Source organism: Micropterus dolomieu, linkage group LG06 (assembly GCF_021292245.1).
Source record: "Micropterus dolomieu isolate WLL.071019.BEF.003 ecotype Adirondacks linkage group LG06, ASM2129224v1, whole genome shotgun sequence".
Classification (NCBI taxonomy): Eukaryota; Metazoa; Chordata; class Actinopteri; order Centrarchiformes; family Centrarchidae; genus Micropterus; species Micropterus dolomieu.
This window is the reverse complement of record NC_060155.1, coordinates 8,364,882-8,390,805: the sequence shown is the minus strand read 5'-3', so window position 1 is coordinate 8,390,805 and position 25,924 is coordinate 8,364,882. Positions and strand designations below refer to the sequence as shown.

At 40.6% G+C, this 25,924-nt stretch overlaps 1 protein-coding gene across 8 annotated transcripts in view; it reads left to right on the top strand.

The window, feature by feature from the left end:
- The window catches only part of ptprma (protein tyrosine phosphatase receptor type Ma), a 157,271-nt gene that overhangs the window by 67,078 nt on the left and 64,269 nt on the right, over positions 1–25,924 (top strand). For all 8 annotated transcript variants that reach the window (XM_046052200.1, XM_046052206.1, XM_046052203.1 and 5 more), the window contains 4 exons: positions 14,264–14,572; positions 15,893–16,002; positions 19,735–19,936; positions 20,768–20,870. In XM_046052200.1, the coding sequence (XP_045908156.1) occupies positions 14,264–14,572; positions 15,893–16,002; positions 19,735–19,936; positions 20,768–20,870 (724 nt within the window). The remainder of the gene's footprint in view (positions 1–14,263; positions 14,573–15,892; positions 16,003–19,734; positions 19,937–20,767; positions 20,871–25,924) is intronic.

The following is a 25,924-nucleotide window of genomic DNA, read 5'->3' as shown; positions in this document are numbered from 1 at the left end:
CCCCCCCCCCCCCCCCCCCTCCAAAATACAGACACACAAAAAAACAGCTGCTATTTAAAATGTATTTCCTGCAGCTAGCATAACTGTTTAGGTTGCAGCACGTTCTTTACCCTCAGCACGTGTATAATCGGCCTAACTTAACTCCCCTTTGTGGTGAATTAGCAGCCTGCTAAATGTGACTGAGCTTTATCTATGTGCCAGTTGGTACTTCGCATCCACAAACGAGGATAACATCTCTGTTACAGCTAACAGCGCTAACACCTGAAAAAATTAAGATCACTTTCACTGTCAGCACTTTGCATAGGTCCAACACAATGACTTGCAACAGAAACAAAGACAACAGAGAACAAAAGTGCCCCACTTCATTAAATACAGATAAAGATACTGGAATTTGTAACAATGCTGTGAAAAAGAATGGTCAAAGCAGATGAGCAGTTCATTCAATTAGCATTCGTTTGTTTATTTTAATTTTAGTATTGCTGCCTCAGGCTTGTTGTATTTGAGCTTGAACAATCCTTAATTTACTTTTAACAAACAAAACATTTGAAAAAGATTTCTATTGTTTTTTACCACCATCTGCATATAATAAATATCCATCAGGACTCCATTGTTGGTAAAGCTCCATTGTGTTTCCTCCCATTGCATTTGAAGAAAATACTGCAAAAAGTGCAGCTCACAATCGGCCAACATATATCATTTAGATTTTATTTAGGTAATTAGTTTTCCATAGCAGACAAAGTCCTCTGTGTTTTCATTGTTTTCACCTATAGATTTTTGGCATATGAACATAAATTGTCTCTTTTCTAAGTAATGTATTCAACAGTGAGCACCTGGAACAATTAAATACATGTAACAGAAAAACACCTATGAACCAATGGAACAATAACACATTTAAGTAAACTTCCCCTGCAGCAGCTGTGTGTCACAATAATTGATATGATTTATTGTCTGTTCCAGGCATAGAGCTGAAAACTGCTCTGCCACATGGTTAGTTTTATAACTACTTGTTTATTCAGCTTAATTCTCATTCCAAAGTCCATGCAAACTTCCTAATTCATCAGAAACACAGATTGATATCATGTGTGAAGCAGAGTGGCACCTTAAATTTGAATCATTAAGTTGCTGCTATACTGTGGGCATTCAAACTCAAACATGTACATAAACACTTTGAGAATGCCTGATGATATTGTACAAATTGCCCTTCTCACAACATTAACCAGCTAAATTCCCATGCTGTAACAGGATGCCAGCTCGAGGAACAAAACAAACCTAGCCTCAGCATTTTCCCAGGCTAATGCTGTTTGGTGTCCAGAGAAATGCTGATGAAAATGAGATTTTTCTCCCTCTCTGCCCAGGGTGTAACTCCCTCTCCCCACTGTGAAGGTCATGAGCTTATTCATTTTTAGGCTGGCTGATAGGGATGAGTGGTCCTACCTGCGTACATCCTTCTGAGCCAGGCCCAGCTTCAGCGGGGGTCCTGCCCCTTGGCCACCCTGCTGGTCTCAGTCAGGGAGATTGATGGCCCCGGCTCCTGAAGTGTGTTTGAGGAAGCAGCTCTTGATCTTGTCCGGCTCTCTGCTGGTCTTTCCCACTGACAGGCTGGACCTCAGCAGAGCTCCTAATTGAACGGTTAAGACTCTCAGGGCTGTGTGATACATCACTGTTGATACAGACAGACCCAGAGACTCGCTCCCCCTCTCCCTGCACTGCTGTCTGGAGGCGCTAATGAAAATCTGTGGCTACTTTAGAGCGCTGTCTCTCACATAATTATTCATAGCCTGCCTTGGTCACTTCGCAAACTGAGCAATGTTTCTGATGACAAAGGATGTTTTAATTCAATCTTCTGTAAAATGGGGAATATATAATGTAAGGACGCTACTAGTTCAATTCAGAAGTGGGAGGAAAAAAGGAGTAGCCTTGAAAGGTTTTCCTTCCCATGAAGCACTTTCATTACTTTCCTAGCGAACTTCAAAAGAATGTCTTTTCCAAGGCTCTGTGATTGCTCTGGGGGGTTATTTGTGAGTTTTAAGGGTTTGCAGAATGAGTCAAACAACATATTGCTTTTGCATATGCTTATGTCTTTGGACCGGCGATGTCAAATTTCGCAACTTGTTAACATTTGTTATTTTCCTCTTTTCCTACTGGCCAGAATGACTCGCCAAACATTTTTGAGCTAGAGGAGGAAAACATTTGGTAACTGCGCTCCCCTTCCGTGTGAAATTTATGTCTGTGTGAAGTTGTTTACCACTTCAGAGTCCTCCACGCCTGGTAAGGGCTGCTTGAAGGAAGACCGTGTATTATCAGGTGGAGCCCTAGGATCACAGCAGGGTGCCCTGCATTTCAGCAACACTATTGAAAGACCGTCTCACACAGAGAAACCATTTCCAGACCATACTAGGAAGATAGATATGCAAGCCCTAAACAACTGCTCATCTGCAGTCTGTGTTGTAATTTAGATCTGTATTTGCCAGGGCTTTTCAGTCTTCACAATAATAATCTGCTTTGGGTTAAGACAATCACAGATGCAGACAGGCTTTCACTCCACCTCACAAGCAAACATTTGAAACATTTTATTCAAAAAAACAAACATCTGCTGAAGACAGTTACTTTCGTCACTTTAGCAGTGTCTGAATCAATCAACCCTGGTAATTATTTTAAAACCATTTGAAGTTGATTGAGCCAGAGTAAGGGGTGCATGTTTTTCCACACAGCAATTTCTGATGCAGCAGAGATAATTTCATACTAGTTTCCATGGTAGAAGAACAGTCTGCTCTGCGTGCCTCATCTCCGCCGTGTGGCCTTTGCTGTCCCGCTGGCTCCCAGGCACTTTAAAAATGGCAGTACATGATGTCCATGCTGGGTCCAAACACCTGCTCAGACTCCAGCCTCTGCCAACTCCACATCTCCATCTATAAGTTGTCTCCATCTGCTCTCCGGTACCACGTGGGAGTAGCCTCATCTGTTTGTTTTTACTTTGCCATTCTGTTGCACTGAGTGCTATTAAACACAGGGGAATCAGCATTAATCAGGGATCAGCCCTTGCTTAAACACTTGTTTATAACAGTGGAGAGTAGGGAGGAGCTGCGCAATTATGTTCACCCACACCAAGGTTTATTATTTGCATTCAGCCTCCTGGTTAATTTGTGAAAGACCAGGTCTGTTTTGATGAAAATAAAAATGACGCAAGTGTTTGACAACATAAATGGTAGTAGTGGTAGAATCGCTTTATTGCCAAGTACAATAATTTCTCTGAGTAGCATTGATGCAGGGACAATTTGAAGTGAATGTTGCTGCAGACTTTGATCCTGCAAAATTTTACATGTTTTCTGAAAATTGTGTTAATCGTGTTAAAATTGTGTTTTTTCTCCATTAATATCACATTTTAGACTACACACTAAGTATATTGAAGTTGTCGATGAGCTTGTGTGTTTTATTAAAGCTCTACCAAGTAAAGCATTTATTAAAAATAATTTCATGATAGGGGATTAGTATAAGTATATATTTTTTAATGCAGTCAGAAAGCGTGCATTGTTTGTGCAATACAAGAGTTGGCGAGCAAAAATGTAAACTCCTATACATGGACAAAACATTATAGCAGCCATGCTCAATGAAGGAGTGTCATATAATGAAATGAAAACATCATATACAGTGGGGAAAAGGACCTTCCAATCATGCCAACAAAAATAGAAAATAAAATTGGATGACTCTTGCCTGCAAAAAAAAAAAGGGAATAAATTCCATGTATTGTATGTATGTACTGATGCACAAGATGGACTTCAGAGATGCTGCAACAAAAGTAGCAGTTTGGTATCAATGCTTTTGAGCATGATGTTCGTTTGTTGCTGTTTGTAAGTGCATCAGAAGCTTTAATAAAAGCGTTCAAGCAAGGGGGTTGCAACAGTTGAAGTAAAATATTTCTCTACAAATGCTAACTAACTCAGCTGCTTTCACCAAAAGGGTTGCTAAGCTTTTTTCAAAGCTACAGAGGGGTAGCTTTGAAAAAATGTGTAATATTCACCATGGCTACGAAATAATGAATAATGGTAAGACTGATATACTTAAGTTAATGTCATTCCTTTTGTTGAACTGTCAGAAAGGACTTTGAAAAGTGCAATCTACAGTATAAAAGACCTTTTTCCCCAATGTATACTTAATTTGTGAAGAAACCATGCACTTTGATGGACAATAAGATTTAATGACCTGACTTACTGTAAGGACAGTTAGCACTCAGCATCACTTGCATTAAGACTGTTATTCACGTCTTATTTGCTTTCAGGAATCTGTGTCCGCTTTTGGTGCTAGCTCTAACCAGCTCTGGAAAATTAAAAAATTCACAGGTCAAGTTTCACTTTTGTTGAAACTGACCTCACCTTCAGGAAGAATTGATTGTGCATGTCCTTGTGTAAATACTGAAATTGCATATATAAAGAATAAAAGAAGAAGAGTAGGAAGAATGATGCATAGTTGTCCAAGGACGGAGACACAGGTTGACAGCATATGATGTTTGCTAGCGCCCTCCCCCCCCTCACTCTCATGTCAAAGGTTAAAGCGTGTAGCCTATCAATGCCAACAACTTTGCTGAGAGGCTTAAGAGGAAACTAGCCTATCCCTCTGGGCACGAGAAGAGAAAAAATTCAATGACAGCAGTCAAGTAAGGATGTGTTCTCTCCTCTCAAGGTCTGATGTCGGCTGATAACCGTAATCAGTTAATGCGCAGCTGCAGTGCGACTCTCTCTGTCGGTCCTGCTAACCAAGCTGGGCATTGCATCTCGGTCTGTCTGTGTCTTGGTTGCTTGCCAGACTTTGTGTGTCTAACTAATGTTAGTGTGAAATACAACTATTGTTGAACAGTGTTCATAAACTGCAGCTAGGAAAAGAAAACCACGTTGCGTGCATAGGTTGCGCATCAACATGCATTCATAGTTCTAGCCACTTATTCTCCATGGAGCAGAGTGGAGAGCCGCTTCTGGGAAGCTTCTGAAACGCACTATGGCTCATCTGGTGGAATCACAAGAATTTCTCTAAAATGGCTGCGCTCAGTTAAGGTGGCAGCATCGCAGTCAGAATGAGACGCAGCTGGAACACAACGCAGCCATGCCCGTTGGAATCCACGGGTAACCGTTTGTGTTAATTTCTTTTTTTTCTATGGCTAAGATTGACCAGACCTGTCTCTGTGCGTCTAAAAGGAAAGGAAATTGTTTGCTAGGTTTGATGTGTCTAATTAATGCTATTGATGCCTTAAGGCATGAATAGAAAGTCACTTCACCTCACCATCTCAGATAACATTGGTCTGGTCTGTCACCACAATAGCTGGCAGTCATGTGACCTATGTGGTTTATATTGTCTGTGGCAAGGCGAATGAAAAGCCTTGGTTTGAGGCCCATTGAATTTGTGTTCCTTTGTCAGTCAGAGAAAACAGGGTAGATTGAGTTTGTGGTGTGCAGGAAGGTTATAGGAGGACCACAATAAGTCTTTTTATCACAGGCAGTTGGAAGTAGAATGGTGAATTGTGTCCTATGATATTGGCACAGCAAAAGGCAAATTGTATTTTTTTTCAAGGGCACATCTTCAAACAACTGCTCTTGGAAAGGGGAAGGGAGAGAGAGAGTAGAAGGGACTCTGCATTTGTAGTTGTTTCATTATTATTATTATTTCCCTCATCTCCATCACTCCATCTATCTATTCCCCAAACAGGAAGGAATTGAGTTTATGAGAACAGATGTGCACAAATGACATCCACGCAAACTTAGCATCTTCTTTCTTTAGACCTGCCTCTTCAGCTTCTCGCAAACAATTATCGTGGAGGTTGTTTGTAACCTCAAATCTTAAGCCCCAAGAGAATGATAAATAGCTGTAGTTTAGTCAGGCTTGGCAAGATCTTTTTTTTCCTGCCGTTTTTAAATTTGAACTGAAATGCCTCTCAAGGTCTTTAAATGTTTCTATTCTTCGTGTTTAATTATTTATGGTCTATCTGCTGTAATTTTTGTCACAGATTTTCTCCATCCTTTTGCTGAATTATAGATGTCCCATTCCCCTTGCTAGGCGTCCAGGAAGCACTCATTCAGTCTGGTTGTATAACTGTAACTCAAGAACATTTGTGCGTCTCCTCCCCAACTAAAGGACAGGAATGTCAGGAAGGCTGAGATTTATGTCCTGTATTCCACCACCTAGATAGCTAGATCTTAGATCTCATACATCTCCTAAGTAGGTGGCTCAGAAAACGCAGCAACCATTTCGCAAAGTCAAGCGCTTCACTTTGATTTACACTCTAGGTAACACCCTGAGTTGAGTGGGACACATCCAGGTTTTTGGCGACAAACGACAATGCCACACGAGCCATCTGGGGAGTGTTGAAGTTGAAGAATCACCTTGGTAACCTCCCACCGCTTCTGTAGGGATTGCGTGCCCGTCGGTAAATGAGAGCTTGTGTTCTTCCTGTTTGTAAGCCCCAACCGCAGGCATTTTCCCCAGGAACGTGAAAACAAAAGACAAAGCCTGGTCTGACAGTAGAGATGGATGTGTGCCCATGTGTATGTGTTAAGACAGATGGGAGAGGAGGGGGTCAGCCTACCTGTCACTCTGACCCCAATCACTGCACAGTATATTGGTGGAAACTAAATGAAAGATTGATTTAACCAGTTCCACCTCCGCTGCCTCTTCTTCTCCCATCAACTGGCTGTCTATTTGTTTTCATCCGGTCGGTGGACTTGCGCTTCCCTTCACCTTTTGCCCCGGAGGCACACTTGCTAGGTTTGTTCTTTTAATCCTTCTAAATGCCCAGTGATAGAAAATACTAGCTACTGACATTTTATACCCTGTTATTCATTGAGGTGTTTGTTCAATTTCCATCCGTCAAAATGTTAGATACTGCAAAGTGCAACTTTTTATGACTTGCAACTGCAGGTATTTGAATCAAAGAGAAAAGAGCACATTTGCTTCTTGTAGAAAAGTCTTTGGCAATGGCAGTATCACTTCAAGTGCTATTGTGGACGCCGCAGCACTGTAATTCACGGTACTTCATATCCACCCTACTAAATGCTACCATCTGATAAATAAACTGTAGAACCCCTTTGAGCTTTAGTGGGCTTTTAACAACTGCACTGCCAAGTATGTTGCAAAACATAATGGGAGTAAGTAACCATTATTAATTCATGAAATGACTGATTCCATGTAAATACACCATATACATGGATTATCAGGCATGCTGGTGGATGCATTCATGGTGTGAGTGGCATAGCACCTACTAGTTTCTGTGTAAACCCATAGATAGGTTCTGCATGAAAAATGGCACCCTTCTTCAGAGTGTCAGGAAAACACATGCATGATACATATTACTGCAATCTGCGGAACCTGCTTTTTCCAGAGACAATGTGTTGTTTGAACTAGGTCTATTCCAGCATACCTCCAAACCTTAAATGTTGTAGATGATAGTTCTAACCATTAAATTGCACACAACAAATGATTTTAGAATCACTTTCACACAATAGAGCTTGTTGGCTTTTTTAGGGAAGCATACAATAAGGTGCTTGATCATGATCAAAGACTCAGTATGACTTGACAGTCTTGAGTCCTGACATGCATCGTCCTCCTGTACTGGTGGGCTGTATCTTACTTTCCTGCTCACGCTTTCGCTCTCCCCTTCTATTCAGTGGTGTGATAAGAAAGCCGTTCGCCCATTCATCTCCACACCCTACAGCTTCGGGGGGTTCATCAGACAAGGTGGCAGCCCAGTCCGGCCCAGCGCCTGGGCTCATTCTGTGGTTTCAATTCGATCCAGCGCGTTGCAGGCCCCTCATCCTCACCCATCATGGCAGTCTCATTTATCATGAGGCCTATAAAGAAGGACTTGATAGAGTGAGGAGCGACCACCACCATTCAATAAATCCTTGTGATTATCCACGCCTCCAAGGTGTATGGGCAATGTCTGTGTGTGTGTGTGTGTGTGTGTGTAATGGGTGTAGAGGGGGATGTTAGAACACAAGAGGTCCATGTACAGGGCCTTTAAAGTGCTATCAATTATAACATGTGTACACGCGTCAACCCCAAGGCCTGGTTTGACTTGTTGCATTTGATGGCAACAAAAACCTTCACACTTCTACCCTCCCCCCTCCTTTGTCTTAGCTTTCTTTCTCCAATCCCCCCACCCACCCACTCACCCACACATTGACTCCATCCATCTCTCCCTCTTAACCCCCTCCCTCCTCTCCTTCTCTACCTCCAGAGGATTGCATAGAGGAGTGCTCTAGGAGGGTGATGGAGCTTTGATTGTCGGTTATCAAAAGCTATCATTACGGCTCGCTTCTGCGGGATATGAAAATGATTTCCTAAGTGTAAAACCCATGTCATTACCTCAATGGCCTCAGTGCTATCACTGAGATGTAATAGAAAGAGGCAAACAAATGTGCTCGCCTCCCAGCCCGCCCAGCTCAAACAGAAGAGGGCGAATAACACACAGCAATGGAGAGATAAGTGACGGCAATACCAGGCCTCGCTGCCTAGAATGGAACACTTTACATGAAAACAGCCCTCCGACCAGGATTTAATCTTCGCTGTTGTCATGTTGTTTTGGTACTGTCTACAGCGAAGGCTGCTGCGTGTGACAAGCCCTGGCTGACATTCTCCAGCAAGGAATCAGACAGTCTACATGCCATCCTGTTAAAGTTGAGGCATTTCTCTTTGTTCATCTCTAAACAACAAGACTCCCTCCTCCTCCTCCTCCTCCTCCTCCTCCTCCTCAGCCTGAGCGCTGTTTTATCCCGATGAGATAGCAACCACATTGACTTGATGGTGGTTTCTAATCACTGGGGAAGAAGATGGAAGTCTGTGCCAGCACCAGGCTTTTCTGCTCGTAATCGATGTGGATCTGATAAAGATCCTGGCTTTCTGAATGACTCGAACGCAGCGAAGCCTCAGCAAGATCTGATAAGTAAATTGTTCTTCTGTACATGTAGCCAGTAAGACGCTGAGGAACCAGATCTATGCTGCTGTACACACGTGCAGACACTCTTTTTCTCGCATAAGACTGTAAACATGCTAGAAAACACACATTGTCCCCCTCACACACACATACACACACCATACACTTGTCTCACAGTAAAGTGGCTGTTCTTCGGACATGCCCAATTTGTTTCCTTTCATCCAGGACTAATGTCTCGCTCTACCCAGCAGCTAAGTGCACCATTTGAAGCCCCCTCTAGGACAGACGGCTACAACATGCGGTTATTTGTTGTTTTTGTTTCATGTTTGGGAAATCATGTTATCACTTCAGCCGCAGTAGCACATATGTAGGGCCCGTTCAAATTAACAAGAGGCAATAATGTGCTGATAATTTCTAAAAACATTATTTAAATGTCACGCTGTAATGACAAAAAATCACTAATAGTTCTATGTAAATGTCAAATTCAAATTATTCAATTACATCTGCGTGTGTGGGGCAGGTGATAATTTGTTCACCGCTTGGAATACCAATCTGGCTCTCACTGGAGCTCATTCTGTGTGCCCTGGCATAAGATAGACCTCAGCAATTTCCTGCTCCAAGGGATGCTTTCATAGCCATTATTATAACTCTATTCCACTAGAAATATCTGCCATACTGGAGAGATATTATAGTCATATTTTCAGGACTTTCACCCCAATGTCGCCCTCAGTATGTGATAGCTTGTGAGAATTGTAAAAAAAAAAAAAATTGGTATGGATTTCAAGAGAGAGCCTTGTTGTTCCTTGTTGTCATTTGTGCTTGTGCTTTTGATACTGAGCCTCTTACTGCTCAGTCTATAAAACTAAACTAGCAGTCATAGCAGACTGGGGTAATAGGCTCATCTCATCAGCTGTCATTCATGGGCCTATTTGAAAATGGCTGCGTAGCCTCCATCTATGCACGAAAGGATTTATAAAGGATATCAGCCATTCAGTGCGGCCTGTTCATTTCAGATTAAGTGGGGGAGGATGGCACGGGTTGTTTCTCTTTTTCCCTTTCCTCTTTCTTCAAAGACAATCATGACCAGGCTCCGCAATGGATGAGGCACCTTGTTGTTCATGAAAACAGATGATGTCATTCTGAGTCATGGGGTACAAGTTGTGATTGGGTGTCCGCCACAGATCGTCACATTTTACTGCCTCCCTCAGACAGCTGGCATTTGCACTACAGGGAGCCAATGGGGCAACAAACAATTAGCCTTTTCTCAACAAAACTCCAGGGAGAGGCTATAGAATAGTCATAAAAGCGGGTTACTAAAAGGCCAATGTTTCTTAACGTACCTTCAATATCACTGTTGGCATACTAACAAAAATATCTGTCTGATGTTCTTACCACGTGCCAAAAAGCAGAATTTAAATTCATATGTGAATAAATAATTGATTCCTCCTATTTCATTTTTCATCTTTAGTTGGCATGAGCTATTTTCCTCCTCAATTATATTTTTTACTAGTGATTCCCATTCTTGTTGGCATCTCTCCATTGGCTAGAATTAGGGTGCAGTGAACATTATCTCTGGTGTTCCACAAAGATGGGAGTGTGACATTCTCCTTGAACGCTCTAGAAATGAGACTTCCTACCAGCCGCCTGTGCACGTCTGCTTGAGATTCACACTTTGGTGCGTTTGTCACTTTGAGAGCATCTGGTTTAATTTGATTTCTGTGCCTGGCCACCCTGCAATTCTCTGTGCTTTTAGTGTAACCATTGCCTACTGAGTGCGGCCAACAGATAGTTCCGCAAATATAGGGGTTTAAACTTCCATTTTCTGGATGGCTTTCCCAATGTTGCAACCTATTTGTAGAGGCCTGTTTTGCATCCCTGATTCTTCCCATTTCTGTGTTCGCTGACTTTTTGGTCAGATTACATTTGTTTAAAATGGCAGATCACTTTATTATTATATGAATCCCCGTAATGCTGTTTCCTAGGAAAGTGGAGTTGGGTTAGTTTGTGTCTGTTAACCTTATGCTGAATATTTGACTCTACAGCTATGTCTTAGATACCAGTTTCCACCAAAGATAAACATTCCTTTAAATTTTACCAATCATTGGAGGTCAGAGACTCTTTACCAAACATGACACACATTCAAATGACTACTCCTACACAGCATTGCAGAAAGGTTTCTCAAAGAATATTAAGCACTTTCATCCAAGATGTAATGCCAACACCACTCAGCCTGTCAGAAAAAAAAATCTTCTTCTATTGTTTACATTGTTAAAAAAGTTACTAGACATGTTTGAATTACACTGTGGCTTTTGGGGAGAGCATCCCATGATGATTACAAACATGTGTCCCCCACTTATGGATGACCACAGCAGGAAAAGACAGCATTGTATTTATTAGACACAAATTATTGGAAATTAACTGACTAAACACGCATGTTGACAAGTGCTTGCTATTAGCCTATTGTTTATTTCATATATTTTGAATATAAATTTCTGAAAAAAGGCTTTCTGGGGAGCTCAGGTCTCTATCCCTTAGTCCTCCGTTGCCTTGCCTCGTATTTTGAATCCTGGACATACATGTTCAGTCAAGGATTTTTGTGCTCTGTGCAGACGAGTAGTGACAAATCCTTCTTATTGCCATTTTTCTTTCCTTTTGGAAAGATGTTTTTCCATTTTCCAGACATACTTTACGTACCGTGCGCTGCACATTGATGTTCCTTTCCCAGAGGTGGGACCAAGTCATCGTTTTACAAGTCCGAGGCAAGTCTCAAGTCTTAGCACTCAAGTCCCAAGTCGAGTCCCAAGTCCAGACCGATCATGACTAGCAAGTCCGAGTCAAGTCTCAAGTCAAGGACGAACAAGTCCAAGTCAAGTCCAAGTCTTAAACTTTGAGTTTCACATCCTAAACAAGTCATAATGTGCTCTTCACCAAATTTAAAAAACATTTCAAAAGTTTTTATAAGTTGAAACTTAAAAAAATGTATTGAATGAAGCATTAGCCTGTACAGAAAGAAGGCAGAGGTGCAGTTTCACACAACAGATGTTCTATAATTTCATGAATTAAATTAAATGTTCATGTAGGGCTGCAAATTATTTTGGTCAATATTGAGATCACAATTATTTAACAGGATTACGCATTGCCTTAGGAAACATTAAACTATTGAACTTTTAAAATGTAATACCTTCTTTTTATAATAATAATAATAATAATAATAATAATAATCTTTATTTGTAGAGCACTTTTCAAAAACAAGTTACAAAGTGCTTCAACAAGTGCAAAGACAACAATACAACTCTACACTGTTTCGAGATGACCTTTCTATTCTCCGTGAGGTGGAGGAATTTAGAAAGTTGTGTGGCCCTGCGTCAGGGCCCCAGCTGTTGTGCATGATTTATGCGTAAAATTCATCCAGCCAGAGGGTCTGATCACGAACAGTTCACAGAGCGCCGGTAGTAGGCCTACTACACAACCCATTGTAGGTACTGGAGAGGGAGTGGGTCGCTGGGGCGTACAGTGCCAGGGACAAGAGATCGCGGAGCGCCCGGTCGCGCTTCGGTCGGTGATTGTTCCTTCTTGCTGGAGGAAGCCAGTCCAGTCTAATTGAGCTTTGCGCTATGTTGATGTGCTGCGCAGTTTTTTATATCATAATTTATATTGGGGCATGGGGAGTGTCAAGTCAGCTCGAGTCCAAGTGAAGTCACGAGTCTGGTGTTAAGTCTTCTTTGATTTTGTCAAGTCGAGTCTAAAGTCATCATTTTTGTCATGTGACTTGAGTCCACACCTCTGTCCTTTCCCCATCTGTCTTAAACAGCTCCTCCTCTGCCTCCTTCGGGCCCTTCTAATGATATTTCTTCTGCTCTATGAAAGCACAGGAGAGATCACATCTGTTGTTTCTCCTTTGTGAAATCTGAAAGTGTTCCATCTTTCATTCAACAAGCAGGCGCCTTTATTTTCTCTCACTGTTTTTCTTGCCATATCATTTCTCACTTGTAAGCTTCCTCATGTCACAAGTGATGACCTCATTTCCTGCAAAAGATTCATTTCTGTCTTGTAGCTTTTTTTGAAGCACTACACAAAACTTTATCTGATTAATTATTCCTATACATTTTTAAAGGATTATTAATAACGCTTGATAAGACAGATGTTATCTCTCTTTAGGAATCCACTGGACATAGGTGCAAAAATTTAATTTGTATGTTGTATCATAAATATAAGTGGGCGTCACAGTCAAAGGTTGCAAACTTTGTTATTCGTAGATTCTTACTTGTTTGTACAGCCTGTAGAAATGAACAGCATGCTGGAGCTCTAGTCCAGTCTCACCCCATGCACCTCCAGAATGTTAAACATGGCTGCCTCTGAATTGCTGGACTGTGTCTCCTGGGGAACGGGGAAATTGAGCCCTGGCTCTTCCTAATAGGTGGTAAAGTGTTAAGTTCCAGAGAAATGGACTGCAAATTTAACCTGGAATGGAAATTGATCCCATTACCTTGTGCTTGGGCTGCTTTCCTCCCATAGGTGGGAGGAGGAGAGAGAGAGAGAAAGAGGGAGAGAGTGTGCAAGAGGGGAAAATAGATGGGGAAGGCAGAGAGGGGATATAAGTAAAAAGAGAGAGTGGGAAATAGAAATGGGGGAGCCACAGAAAAAGAGATAGACAGACAGGTAATAGAGGAGGGGAATGGAAAGAAAAGAGGTGGAGGGAGAGGAAATAGAAAAAAGGAGACAGAGAGAAAAAGAAGAAAGCAGAAGGGAAAAGAGTATATACAGAGTATACGTGATTAGAGGTGATGGGATGGCAGTGGGGGTTGTGTCCTGCCTGTATTGACAGGCTGGCTGACTCTGTAACAGTGCGGTGCTAATAGCTGACCGCCACTGGGCGAGATGAAAAAAAGAAGAGGAAAAGGCAGAGGACAAGGTAGAAGGAGCAGAGGAATGGCACGCTCTGAAGGGATGATACACCTCCTGCTGAGGGTTTCCACCAACAGACCTGTGGTGTCTTGGTGTGTGCAGCTGCTGTGAGACCGAGTTAGCAACGGTGATGGGATGTGGCAATGCTCAGTATCAGGCTGTGGCTTTGAAATTTTTAAATATTTTCTGGAAATATGAATTCCAAACAGAGAAAATGGTATTTCAATTTGAAGAAAGGAGTGAGCTGCTCTCAAGTGTTGTGAAATATCTGGTAGTAGATTTTCTTTGACCCAAAGGAGCACCGCCTTCTCTGTGCCCTTGCATAGACCTCAGTAATTTCCTTGATTTTATTGAAACTATCTTGCACTACCTGCCATTTTATGCCCTAATTGATTATTTTGATGTATGCTCACACTCTTCTTTCTCTGTCCATCCCGCCAGAGCCCATGCACGGCCCACGACGGCTCGAAGTGGTGGACATCCAATCCAAACAGGTGACAGTGCGCTGGGAGCCTCTGGGCTACAATGTGACCCGCTGCCACAGCTACAACCTGACCGTCCAGTACCGCTCCAGGGTGGCCGGCAAGGAGGAGACCCGGGAGGAGGTGTGTTATGACACCCAGAGCCGTGATCCTCAGCACACCATCCACAACTTGACACCCTTCACCAACCTCAGTGTCAAGCTGGTGCTACGCAATCCAGAGGGGGTCATGGAGAGCACGGAGCTGGAGGTTCAGACTGATGAGGATGGTAAGTGTGATGCAGAAGGTTACTTCCTGTACAGGTCTGGGAAGTGTGACACAAGATTTTGCTCAACTGGTCCTAGATTAGATTTCTGGAGAGAAGATATAGAGAGTAAATAAATTAAACCCAACCACCAAACATTCAAACTAAAACAGTATGCATTTTAAAATGCACTTTATGTTAATCCTTTTTTTAATAAAACTTTTTGTGAACAGACATAACCCACTCCTGAAGGATTTCTATGTGTTTAAACAATAATAAATGATTTATGACAAACTGTAAGGATTTATTCAGATGTGTGATTGTGTATGGTTACAGCTACATTATACTGTGTTATCAGACATTAATTACTGTTTAGACAAGAGCTAAACAGCTCACACTAAGGAGAAGTTTGAGAATTTCCAAATATTTTTCAGGAGAGCACATGAGTCAGACAGCAAGCCTCTGTGTCTTATAGTTGTTTCACCTCCTTCAAAGATGAAAGATCTTCTGTGTTGCCTCAGCAGACACAGGAAATGAACTCCATAGAAGTCTCAAGGAACCCCGGCCGCCAGATAACAAACAGGCTCAGCTGACGAAAAGAGAGTCTTGTCATGTCTGGCTCAGATATTTGTGGTTGGAAACTTGAAAGTGGCAACTGTTTCTCACTATCAGACTGCTGTGTGTCTCTGGATCTGTGTATTTAGGGTCCCATGGGAACAAGTGTACAGACGGGATGTAGCTGTAGTTGCATTCTTGAAGATAAATCTTGAAAAGGAAAAAAAAAGACATCTCCACATCATTTGGTTTCGTTTACAGAATGAAAGCAATTCACATGAGGGGTTAAAGGACCAGGTGTCTTTGGCAGAATCTCAGTAGTAAACATTGCAGAAACATTAAGATTCTCACACTTCCCATGGGGTTACTACTTCATCAGTGTTTGCAACAAATTTTCATCTGTGCAAATCTGTAAAACTTGTATCAGCGTGTGTGTTTTGAGTGACAATGACTTAAAATAATCTCACACATTCTTATAAGATGTGTTTGACTTTGGCTCATGGCCATTTGTGTACTGTAGGTCCTTGAAAAGCTCTCTTATTGATTGTTTTATGGACATCAGGATGTGGTGCTAGGTAAATCATAGTAGAAAGCACTAAAGCTGCAAAGTAGGGACAGCTTTTTAATTTTAACATTTTAGCTTGACGCGCACATACGGTGGAAAGAAAGAGCAGTAAGTATATATCAATGGAAATCCTACTGTGTACGCCTTGTTATTGATTTTAGTAACTCAATTCTATCTTGAAAATGACCTCTCTTGAGAAATTTGTCTTTGACAATTTCCCACAGTGCCAGGGGCTATTCCTCTGGAGTCCATTCAGGGCAGTGCCTATGAGGAGAAGATCATCTTGAAGTGGAGGGAACCAGCGCAGACGTACGGGATCATCACTCAGTACGAGGTACACAAGCACCAGTGTTGCTAGCAATTTTGATCACCCTATAGAGTAGTAAACAGACTTACTTCCAGTATTAAGCTTATCTTCCTACCAGACTAAAACAAAGTGATTCCTTCAATGTCTTTCCTGTGCAGCCCTTCAATATTATCATAAAATAAACCATCTTTCTATACAAATAAATAATATTGGTTTTCTTCTTATCTTTTCTGCTTAGTTCTAAGTTATAGTAAGGAACAGCTTAAACCTGAAAATAATAAGCTCAGCTTTTTTGACCCAACTGTCTTTTTTTATCGTTTGACGAGGTGAGAATCAACTGCTAACTGCCGTCATCGTCTGTCCATCTACACATGTGCGACCTCTAAAGGAAATACCATCTCTGAAACACCTTGAACACATATCACGATTCAGCACCAAGCAAATGTTGACATAAGGATCCACACAGCCCCTTCCAGCTTTGTCCAGGAGCGGCATTGGGTCTTGAATAACAGAAACAGTCTCCACACACACACGCGCGCACACACACAGACGATATATGCACACATTGATCTTAACCAGCTTAAGGTGGAAGTAATCCTCCAGCATTTCCCACAGATTGATTCTCCTCTGTTGATTCTCCCTCTCGTCACCGTTTGCTCACGCTTGATATTTTGACTAGGTTAGCAATCATTGACAGGGCTGTTTCTCACACGAGGAGAGCAGGTTTGAATAGTAAGAGCAATGCGATCAGGGTCGCTGTAGAGGTTGCTCTATCAACTGCCATGCCAGTAAAGGTGAAATGGATGTTCTCGTAGCGGCACAGAGACATTTCAATCAAAGCAAGAAAGTCAGAATCATAACAAGGTCCTGTTTATTTAAGTGTGTGTAGTGCGGTGTAGTTTTCTGTGTACAGCTGTAGGGCACTTAGAAGTGCTGGCAGAGTACAATGCCCGTATAAACTAGGTTTCCCGCACACTTAATCACTTTCAGAGAAACATGTTTCAGTTGTTATCTTTTTAAAATTTCATGGTACAAGTAAAAGCATTCAGAGCAAATGGCATTGTTTACATTGCTGCTTTGTTAGGTCCACTCATATTTATGTCGAGGCAAATGTGTTTCACTTTATGAAATACCCACTGCAGGCTATTATATTCATGTGCTGCAGCAATTATTTCTGTCAATCTGGACTTCCTTTAGAGTATGGTAATGTGTCTAGTTAAAGTAAACAATAAGACATTCTGCTATTTCCTGGTTTAATATACTATAAAACATCATTATAGATTTCCCAACATCATCTAGAATCACAGGTCTTGTTTTAGAGTAAGAAAGAGTATTGATATTCATTTCACCCTGTCTTAAACAGGGTGTCAGGTGAGGAAAATCTAGCAAGCCAACAGCTTGCTCCAGGTATGTCCCCCTCATAGTCTGACTGTCTGGTTTAAGAAAGTAACCCACAATGTATTCTGCCTGTATTCCCCAGAAGTTGCTTCTTACAAGTCAGCGCCTTGCTTTGATTTGACGTTATCAAAGGACTCAAAGTGAAATACGTCTGACAAGGCCTGATATCAAAAAGATTTCAGCTCCGTTTCTTTTTGACCAAGCTCTATGAATGCCATTTTATTGCCAACTTTTCATACGGACATGAGACAGCAATTATTCCTTGTTCATCAGACATATTTAGCAATACACATTCATTGTCAAAGAAATAGCTACTGTTATGTACATTATTATTCCCTTTATTTAGCTTAAAAGCTACTATTCCTAAAACACGTAGCTTTTTCAAATAACTTAAATTTAGATTATTAATATTTACTGGTGAAGAAGATCAAAGGAAATAAAAATGTTACAGTCAGACTATGAGGGGGACACAGTTTTTTTTTTTTGTCCTTGTGGATTATTTACTTGTTGCTGTATTGTATGTTTTATTTATTTATTTATTTATGTACTACTTTTTACTTAAGTGCTCATGATCTAAAGCACTTTGAGCTGCATGAAAGGTGCTATACAAATAAAGAGTATTATTATTATTATTATTATTAAGCAGAGTTTAGGTGTGTTTTAGGTTCTACACATTTTATTTATTAAGACAGGAAAGAGCATACAGCATCTTTCATCAACAGTAAACAGTTTTCTTCATTATTTTATGAATAAAGGAGATAATACAGGAATATATATATATTTTATGAATGCTTCATGAATTTGACATTTACCTTCCTCAGACGGAAAAAATGTAAAGCAATGTTATTTGAAAAATTTAATATATCAGATCAAGTAATAGTTATAAGCAAGACCAAATTAATTTGCTCAAATATGCTCTGTTATTTTTCCAGTCAGTTCCATTATAATTGTAAAAACCTGTCCATGTGCCCAGTGTTGACAATTCATTTCAAAGTCCTCTCCCTGAAATGTTATGATATAGGATTTGGCACCAGAGACTCATTTCACAGACAAAGACTAAATGAGAAGGCCTCGAAGCATTTCAAAACTTGATGGACACAAATTATGCAGCACTCCTAACTCCCTTTGTGTTCCTTAATTGGAATTATAATGGGAGGTTTTCCTTTACGAGCAGAGGCATTTTCTTAAAACAGGACTTTACAGTTATTCAAAATGGTTATTGGCAAAAACACTAACCTTAATGCTCCCCTCCAGAGCTCCCTGTGTTTATTAATTGAGAACAAATACATTAAGTGTATTTCCTCTCTCCTTGAAACCTTAAGCTTGCATCAGCTTTGGTTGAAAAATATTATGTACTTCTGCTTTTACACTAGAATCTCATAATGAGACAGCACCTCTCCATAGACCTTTTGTACCTCACAAATTTTTGGAAATGCCAGAATAAAGCCTTGTTGACATGACATCAGACGCTGAGAAGTTCTTTTCTCGACATAAGACTTTTTAATGATTGCTCTGTGGTTTTTAGCTAAACTGAGAAGAACAGTGGAGATTGAAAAACCAATTTAAAATTATTTCCATTATCAGAATATTCAATAGTATATGGTAATATGAATGTATCATGTTATTGTTGTACAGCAGTATGTCGTCCAAGTTAATAAATTCAGGGAAAATTGTAATTAGCAATACTAAGAGCTTACAGCAATGCTGGTGGATCTGTGAGGCTAAATGCTAATGTCAGCACGCTAACATGCTCACAGTCACAATGCCGATGTTAAGCAGATATAATGGTTACCATAGTCACCATCTTAGGCTAGCATGTTAGCATGCTGACATTCGCAAATTAGCTTTAAACACAACGTACAGCTGAGGCTGGTGGTAATGTAAGTATTTTTTCATAAACCGGAGTATTGGGCAAATTAATATTTAGATTGGAAGTTACCACAAAGGTTATTACAGTTCATCATGCAGGTGTCATTTTATTTTGAGAATTTTACATGTTATCTTGTGTATATTTACCATATCATGATTTATATTAATAAAGGATCAAATATTCTTTATAATATTGTGAGCCAATAGGCATACACATGAAGAAGTACAATATAAGAATTTTGTAAAAATGGCTTTTGGTATTACTGAGTAGTGCGGAGGGAAAGAGAACAAATGGGGTAACTCTCACCACCATGAGTGGGATAGAAAACATCAATACAGTGAGTACAGTAAATGCCTCAGCTATCCGAGCCACTTGGATGCCTCCAACATAAAACGTTTTCATTGAATGACTACAAATCCTCCTCAGCCGAAGAGAGCTTAGCGCGGGGTAGCAGAGGCCACTATCAGAATATTCATTTCCTTCCTTCCTAGATCTCCTACAAGGCGGTGAGCTCCTTTGACCCTGAGCTGGACCTCTCCAACCAAAGTGGGAAGGTTGTGAAGCTGGGCAACGAGACCACCCACATGTTCACAGGCCTCTACCCAGGCTCCACGTACTCCTTCACCCTGCGTGCTAGCACAGCCAAGGGCTATGGCCCCCCCATCATCACCCAGTTCACCACCAAGATATCAGGTCAGTGGGGTCAGCAATGGCCAGTTGTTGTGTGGGGTTCTTGATGACCAAAATAGAAAATGTAATTCAACCAAAGTTAGATAGGACTGGTTTTACTTTACTGATATCATTCTTTTGGCTAAAAGGGGAAATCCCATCCATCTGCTTTTTAATACATTAAAACAAATTTTCATGCACATTGAGTGAACAGGCAGACAGGCAGGAAGGCCGGCAAATCATTTCACTCAGTCTGAATGACATGATTGGCCGTGCTTATTGTGTTGGGATGTATAGAAAAGTTCAACAAATATATAACAAAAAATGTATTGCTGACCCTAGCTTTAAATGAACCAATAAATATTACTAATATATGTTAAATTATTTTCAATGTTATTTGGTCTGGCTATTACATTAGATTTAACACAATAACCTTATTGGCCAAAGACAAATTATGGATTTAGTTTCCATACACCATGACTGGTCTTACTATCGATGGAATGATGACTATGAGGCTAGTTGGCTATTCTTCTTACTTTCTACAGTTTTCTATTTTGATACATGTGTACTACTTTGAAGACTTTTCTTTCTGCCAGATTCTGTGAATACTTTTGTGACAGCAGCAAATGTTTCACTCTGTTATTGCTGTACTCAATGATTGAATTATATTGCTATAAAGGCAAAAGGCAGTAAGTGCTCAGTGTAAAAGTGAGAAAACTGGCTTTTCTTTTTTCTATTTACTGCCGAGCTGAATTACTTGTTATACAAGAGGACTTGATGTTGACTAAAACTCAACTCTTTTGAACTTTGCTTTACGGTGTACTAAAACCCCTTTTTGTTTGGTTTTCTTCTCAGCTCCTTCCATGCCAGCATATGACCAGGAAACTTCTCTGAACCAAACAGACAGCACAGTCACTGTACTGCTTAAACCTGCCCAAAGCAGAGGTGCACCTGTGAGGTAGGCTTTCACTGAAAGGACTCACACATGCACAGCACAGAGTTAAAACAACAAAACAGCATATTAAAACACCAGGAACCACCATCAGCAGAAAAAAAATAATCAAAGAGTCCGTGTTCAATACCCCACCATGAAGGAGTGTTGCCAGGGAATCCAGTACCCTTCTGTACGAATCTCTTTTTCTGAGCTTTATTTGTTTGTGGATTTTGATCCTGTGAAAAAGAAGCATAGTCTTTGAAGAAGAGAACAAAACCTGGTGCAGCCTAGGCTAGCTTCAGGATCTCTTTTCTTTACATGTCTTTTATGTACCGGGCTGCCCACCACGAGCCACCACGGGTTACTGTGGAATGAAGGAATTATGCCTGTCTAAAGTTGCATTTATTAGTCTTTTATAACGGAAGCGGTACAGTTGTTCTGTTTTAAATGCTATGTTGTTGGGCAAAAGTCACTACAGGCTTCTGGCACGAATACTGTTTACTTGATCGTCTATCTTTTTGTTAGTATTAGCTGTAGAGCTGTGCCTAAACAATTTTTCTCTATAAGTCCTTTTTCTTCCATTTAGTGTTACTGCGCCGCAAGTATTTGTTTGTTTAATTTAACACCAACATAAATGAGCTTTAGCGGTGCAGGTAGACGGATGTTGCGTCATATTTTATGGACAGATATGAGTGTGGTATTGATCTACTCATCTCTCTGCAAAAAAAGCAAATAAGCATATTTCCCAAAATGTCCAACTATTCTTTTAAACTGCTGTCTTAGGTTCATAAGAGCAGTTTCTCTTGGTTGTTTTGGGCGTCAGACGACTCCTTGGTTAAAGGTAAATAGAACCTGTCAACTTAATGTATATCAAAGGATGATAGTCCTCTTTGCTGTACATCCTTCCTAGAACAACAGTGGGAGTTGGAAGTGCGTAGTGAATTGGTCATTCCAATATTAAAGAAATGTCTATTTTATGAGTTGTTTTATTATTGGTTTATGTCCTTGGCCTACAACAGTGTGTGCTTTCAGCCTCTAGGACCGTGAGAGTGGGTTCACTTCTTCATATGAGAAATGATGAACACTTGCTCACTGTAAAACTCAATTTTACACACATCAACTCATCTGAGTTTTTTTTAAAGATTACAGCCTGGAGATCTTTAGTCAGGCTTGTCAGCTCATGTTTACCATATGTGCAGCTGCCCAGATTAATGCCCCAGTGCCAAATGGAGAGGCCTGAGCAAGAAAGACGGAGTGATCGGTTTTTAATCTTCTCTCAGGTACAATTCAGAAGGCCTTACTCAAGCTGCCATTCTTTCAGTGGGCTAATTACAAACCCCTAATTATAATTAAGACTGTCGTGAATCGGAGCTTCCATTAATTAGCATGATGGGCTCCTCTATTGTTTACCGTTGGAAGGCAAGCTCACCTCGTGACCAGATGAAAGAGATTTGTCTTTGGAGATATAAACTTTACTTTGAGATCCACTTCATTCTCTTTGGCTCAGCACTAATGCTTTTTAAAACTTAAATATGACAATTGTCATCTAATCCATTTTAGATGGAGATACACATTGGCGCTTGTGTATAAAGAGAAAATAATTTGTTTTGGTACAGACATTTAGTTTTAAGGATCATATATGTTTAATGAGTCTCCTGAGATTATCTATTTAAAAAATTCATCTTCATTCAACAGTGGAGTTCAGTACATGGCACAACTGCACCTCAAAACTAATTGTGGCATCCTTTGATCACAGCAGAGCCTCTCCACATATAAACTTTGGGGGTTTTCAGGTACACATTTATTTCCCCACCTCCTTACTTCTCTTAAATCTCACAGGACATAAAGGACAGTATACTGCCTTCATGTGTGCGCCCGATGCCTCAACAAATATGAATTGCAAAAGAAAGGAGGTTGTGGAGGGCAGCAAACAGGAGAGATTATGATGCAGGCCTAAGATGGGATACTGACAGGCTTTTGAAGGTGTTTTCTACCTCCACCCCAAGTGACACACAATGCCTTTGAAAATCTAAGGTGACTATAAAGTAGCTTCCATTCAGAGGAGTTGAGTTAGGTGCTCTGTTGGGATCTGCTGTCTGGCCAATAATGATAAATTTAGTCATTTGAATTTCCCAAGCTCAAAAAATAACAACGTCTCTAATCTCTTTAAGGTTAGAGGGTTGAGATGCATGGTTAAGTGACATTCGTAGTTGAGGCACATATAAAGAGATTTCCAAAATGTTCCTTGACCTGCAGTAATGGAAAGAGTCCCTGAAGTCAAAAACTTAGAAACACAGCTCCAGATCCAGTCAATCTATCGGAGAGTTAGCATTTTGTCAACCAAGCACTAAAATTTCCCACCATAGTTAGATTTAATTTTGTGCTTTTGCTCATGTTGCAAGAGTAGCCTTCACTTTTCTAGAGTGGTGGGTAGCTCATTTTGAAATTGAACACTTTATGAAATCAGCTTTAAAGCCCCTATGAAATAAGGATTTGACAAGGGAGAACACTGATCTGCAGCACTACAGAGCAGAGCAGCATGAAGCTTGATTTGATAACGCAATCTTGCACGCTGATTGGGTTTGGGAGGTAATAGAGCTCCAGACATTTGAGTTTCAAACAGCAGATGTTTTGCTGTAATACAGGAAGGGCAGCACACTGGAAGATCACAAGATAACGCTGCTTCATAAAAAAATCAAGACGTAACAGACGACAAATGTCCGTTTCACTTCAGCATCCTGCAGTCATACTGTAGTCAAATCATATTTTAGATAGATCTGGGCAGACGTTGTCACTGCAGAGGGAGGCAGTCAATTTTTCATATTTGTGTAATTGCTAATCGGTATAACATTTCCAACTTGGATTTGGCTTCTAATCTCTGGGGACGACATGCGTAGCCGGGAACAATTTTTACCAGAGGGGACACTGTTCCTTTAAGAGGATTAGTGAACTGTCTATCAGTCATGTCGTGTTTAACTAATGTTTGCAATGGCCCCTCGTCAGGGCCAGAATACGCCTCCTCACTCCGTAGCATCAAAATAAATGTTTACATGCTTCTGCAGAAATAAGTAATTTGAGATGCTTTCCTTATCATTCACACCACTAAATCAGGCCTTTTCTCTTTTCCTGCCATAACCTCTGCCTTGAGCAAGCTCACACACATATACATAAACAGAAAAAGTAAGTAGCACATTGAGGAAACTGAGTTCCAGTGTAGTTTGTACCCTGTAGCATCACATTATCTGTGCTCAACCACGGCCTTAAATCAGTTAAGTGATTTTCTACAGTACCTAAAATAAGCACTAACTTTCTTTGATCACGGCATAGCAAACGCTAATAGCTGTGCCTAAATGTGACACAACTCGATGCTTTTTGCGATTTAATGGCAAATGTAATCTATGGCACCTTCTAATTTGTTTGCTTTATAGCTTTATGGACACCAGGGAAATATAAAGAGTAAGAGGCAGACGAATGGAGGAAGGATGCTGGGTCAGGAGATGTGTGTTACTTACAACCGCTCTTAAATCAGACATATAGGCATATAGAGCTAACCGATTAGCATTACAGAGAGAGAGAGAGACAGTGATTGAAATGCTCCCCATACCCCTTCCCTCATCTGGAGTTCTCCCCTATCAGCCCACATGAAAAATAAATCTGAGTTTCAGGTCACAATCCAGTCGATTCCGAGTCAATCCGCCATAATTGGTTGGCGTCACATGGCGGCAGAGCTGAAATCTATCGGGCAGCGAGGCTGGAGGAGTCCTAATTGGTGTCAGCTCAGGTTGCAGCACTACTGCAGGAATACAGGTCTGCCCTGCCGACCCCTCTGGTAGACCACTTTTAACAGCTTATACAATTCTTCTCATACAGCTTCCTCCCTCATTCCGCTTTCTCGCCTTGTCTTTCCATCTTCTGCTCAGGGAGAGAAGTTGAGGATTTCAGCGGTTTTGGAATTAACTACAATTACGCACCTTTAAAATGTGATGTGAACTGCGGGTTTCCTCTCCCGAGGAAGGTTTAGTTGGCTTTTACCAGGATTAGTAACTAACATTTCGCTGAACCATTCATCACTTGCCTAGCAACATCATGGATTGGCTCAAGAGCATTGCTAATAGAACAGGTTTTACTCACATATTGATTGAAACATACAGAGATACACTGATAGAAAGACACTAAGTACATTTACTCAAATACTGTACTTCAGTACACATTTTATGGCTTTTACTCCACTACATTTCAGAGGGAAATGTTGAACTTTTTACTTCACTACAGATATTTAATAGCTATCATCTTGAATATGAGTATTGTATCTTACAGTACAATTATCTGGTTGGCATCAGATCAAATGAGATCATTGATTCATCTGTAAATGATTTTTGTTCTTGCTATCAAGTCATTGTTGTTCATCTGTTTGTTGTTTTTTTTGTTGCTCATTCATGTCATACTGAATCAAGAATATGACTAAATGACTGGTTTGTCAAAATGACTCATAATGTAAATTGTGAAGTCAGCATGAGGTGACAAGGTGTCAGCAGCTCAAAGGCACATTAACATTACAGCAGTAATTAAAGAAAAAAGCAATCGTTACATTTTGAAATCGCCAATGTTAAACTCTCGAGTCCGTTTTACATTTTATAAGTATTTGAGTGGAAGGTAGTATTTTCACCAAGGTAGGGTGCTTCTTTAAATATTTTATGGGCATACAGCAAGTTACTGCTGAAAAATGCTTTAAGTGAAACCTGTAAAGTGGGTATTATTGTCGCAATCACTTACAAAGATGAACAAAACATTTTTATTAAATTGCAAATTTATTGTGAGTTAGTTTTTTTAGTTTCTTGCTGCAGTGAATATTCTGTGGAGGAGAAGCAGTGGTTTATATTTCCGCGTTACAAGCGTTCTTACCCTTGGAGCCTCATAGCCTTTGGCGCTTGATATTTTGCCTGAGGAAAGGAAGTCCTATTCACACTGTGTCTATCATTAACTCATGGCACAGCCACATCATCATATCATAAGGAGCCACCCGGGGGGGAGCCAGCTTTTGTTTTTATTTCACTATCTGCAGATTGATTTGGAATATA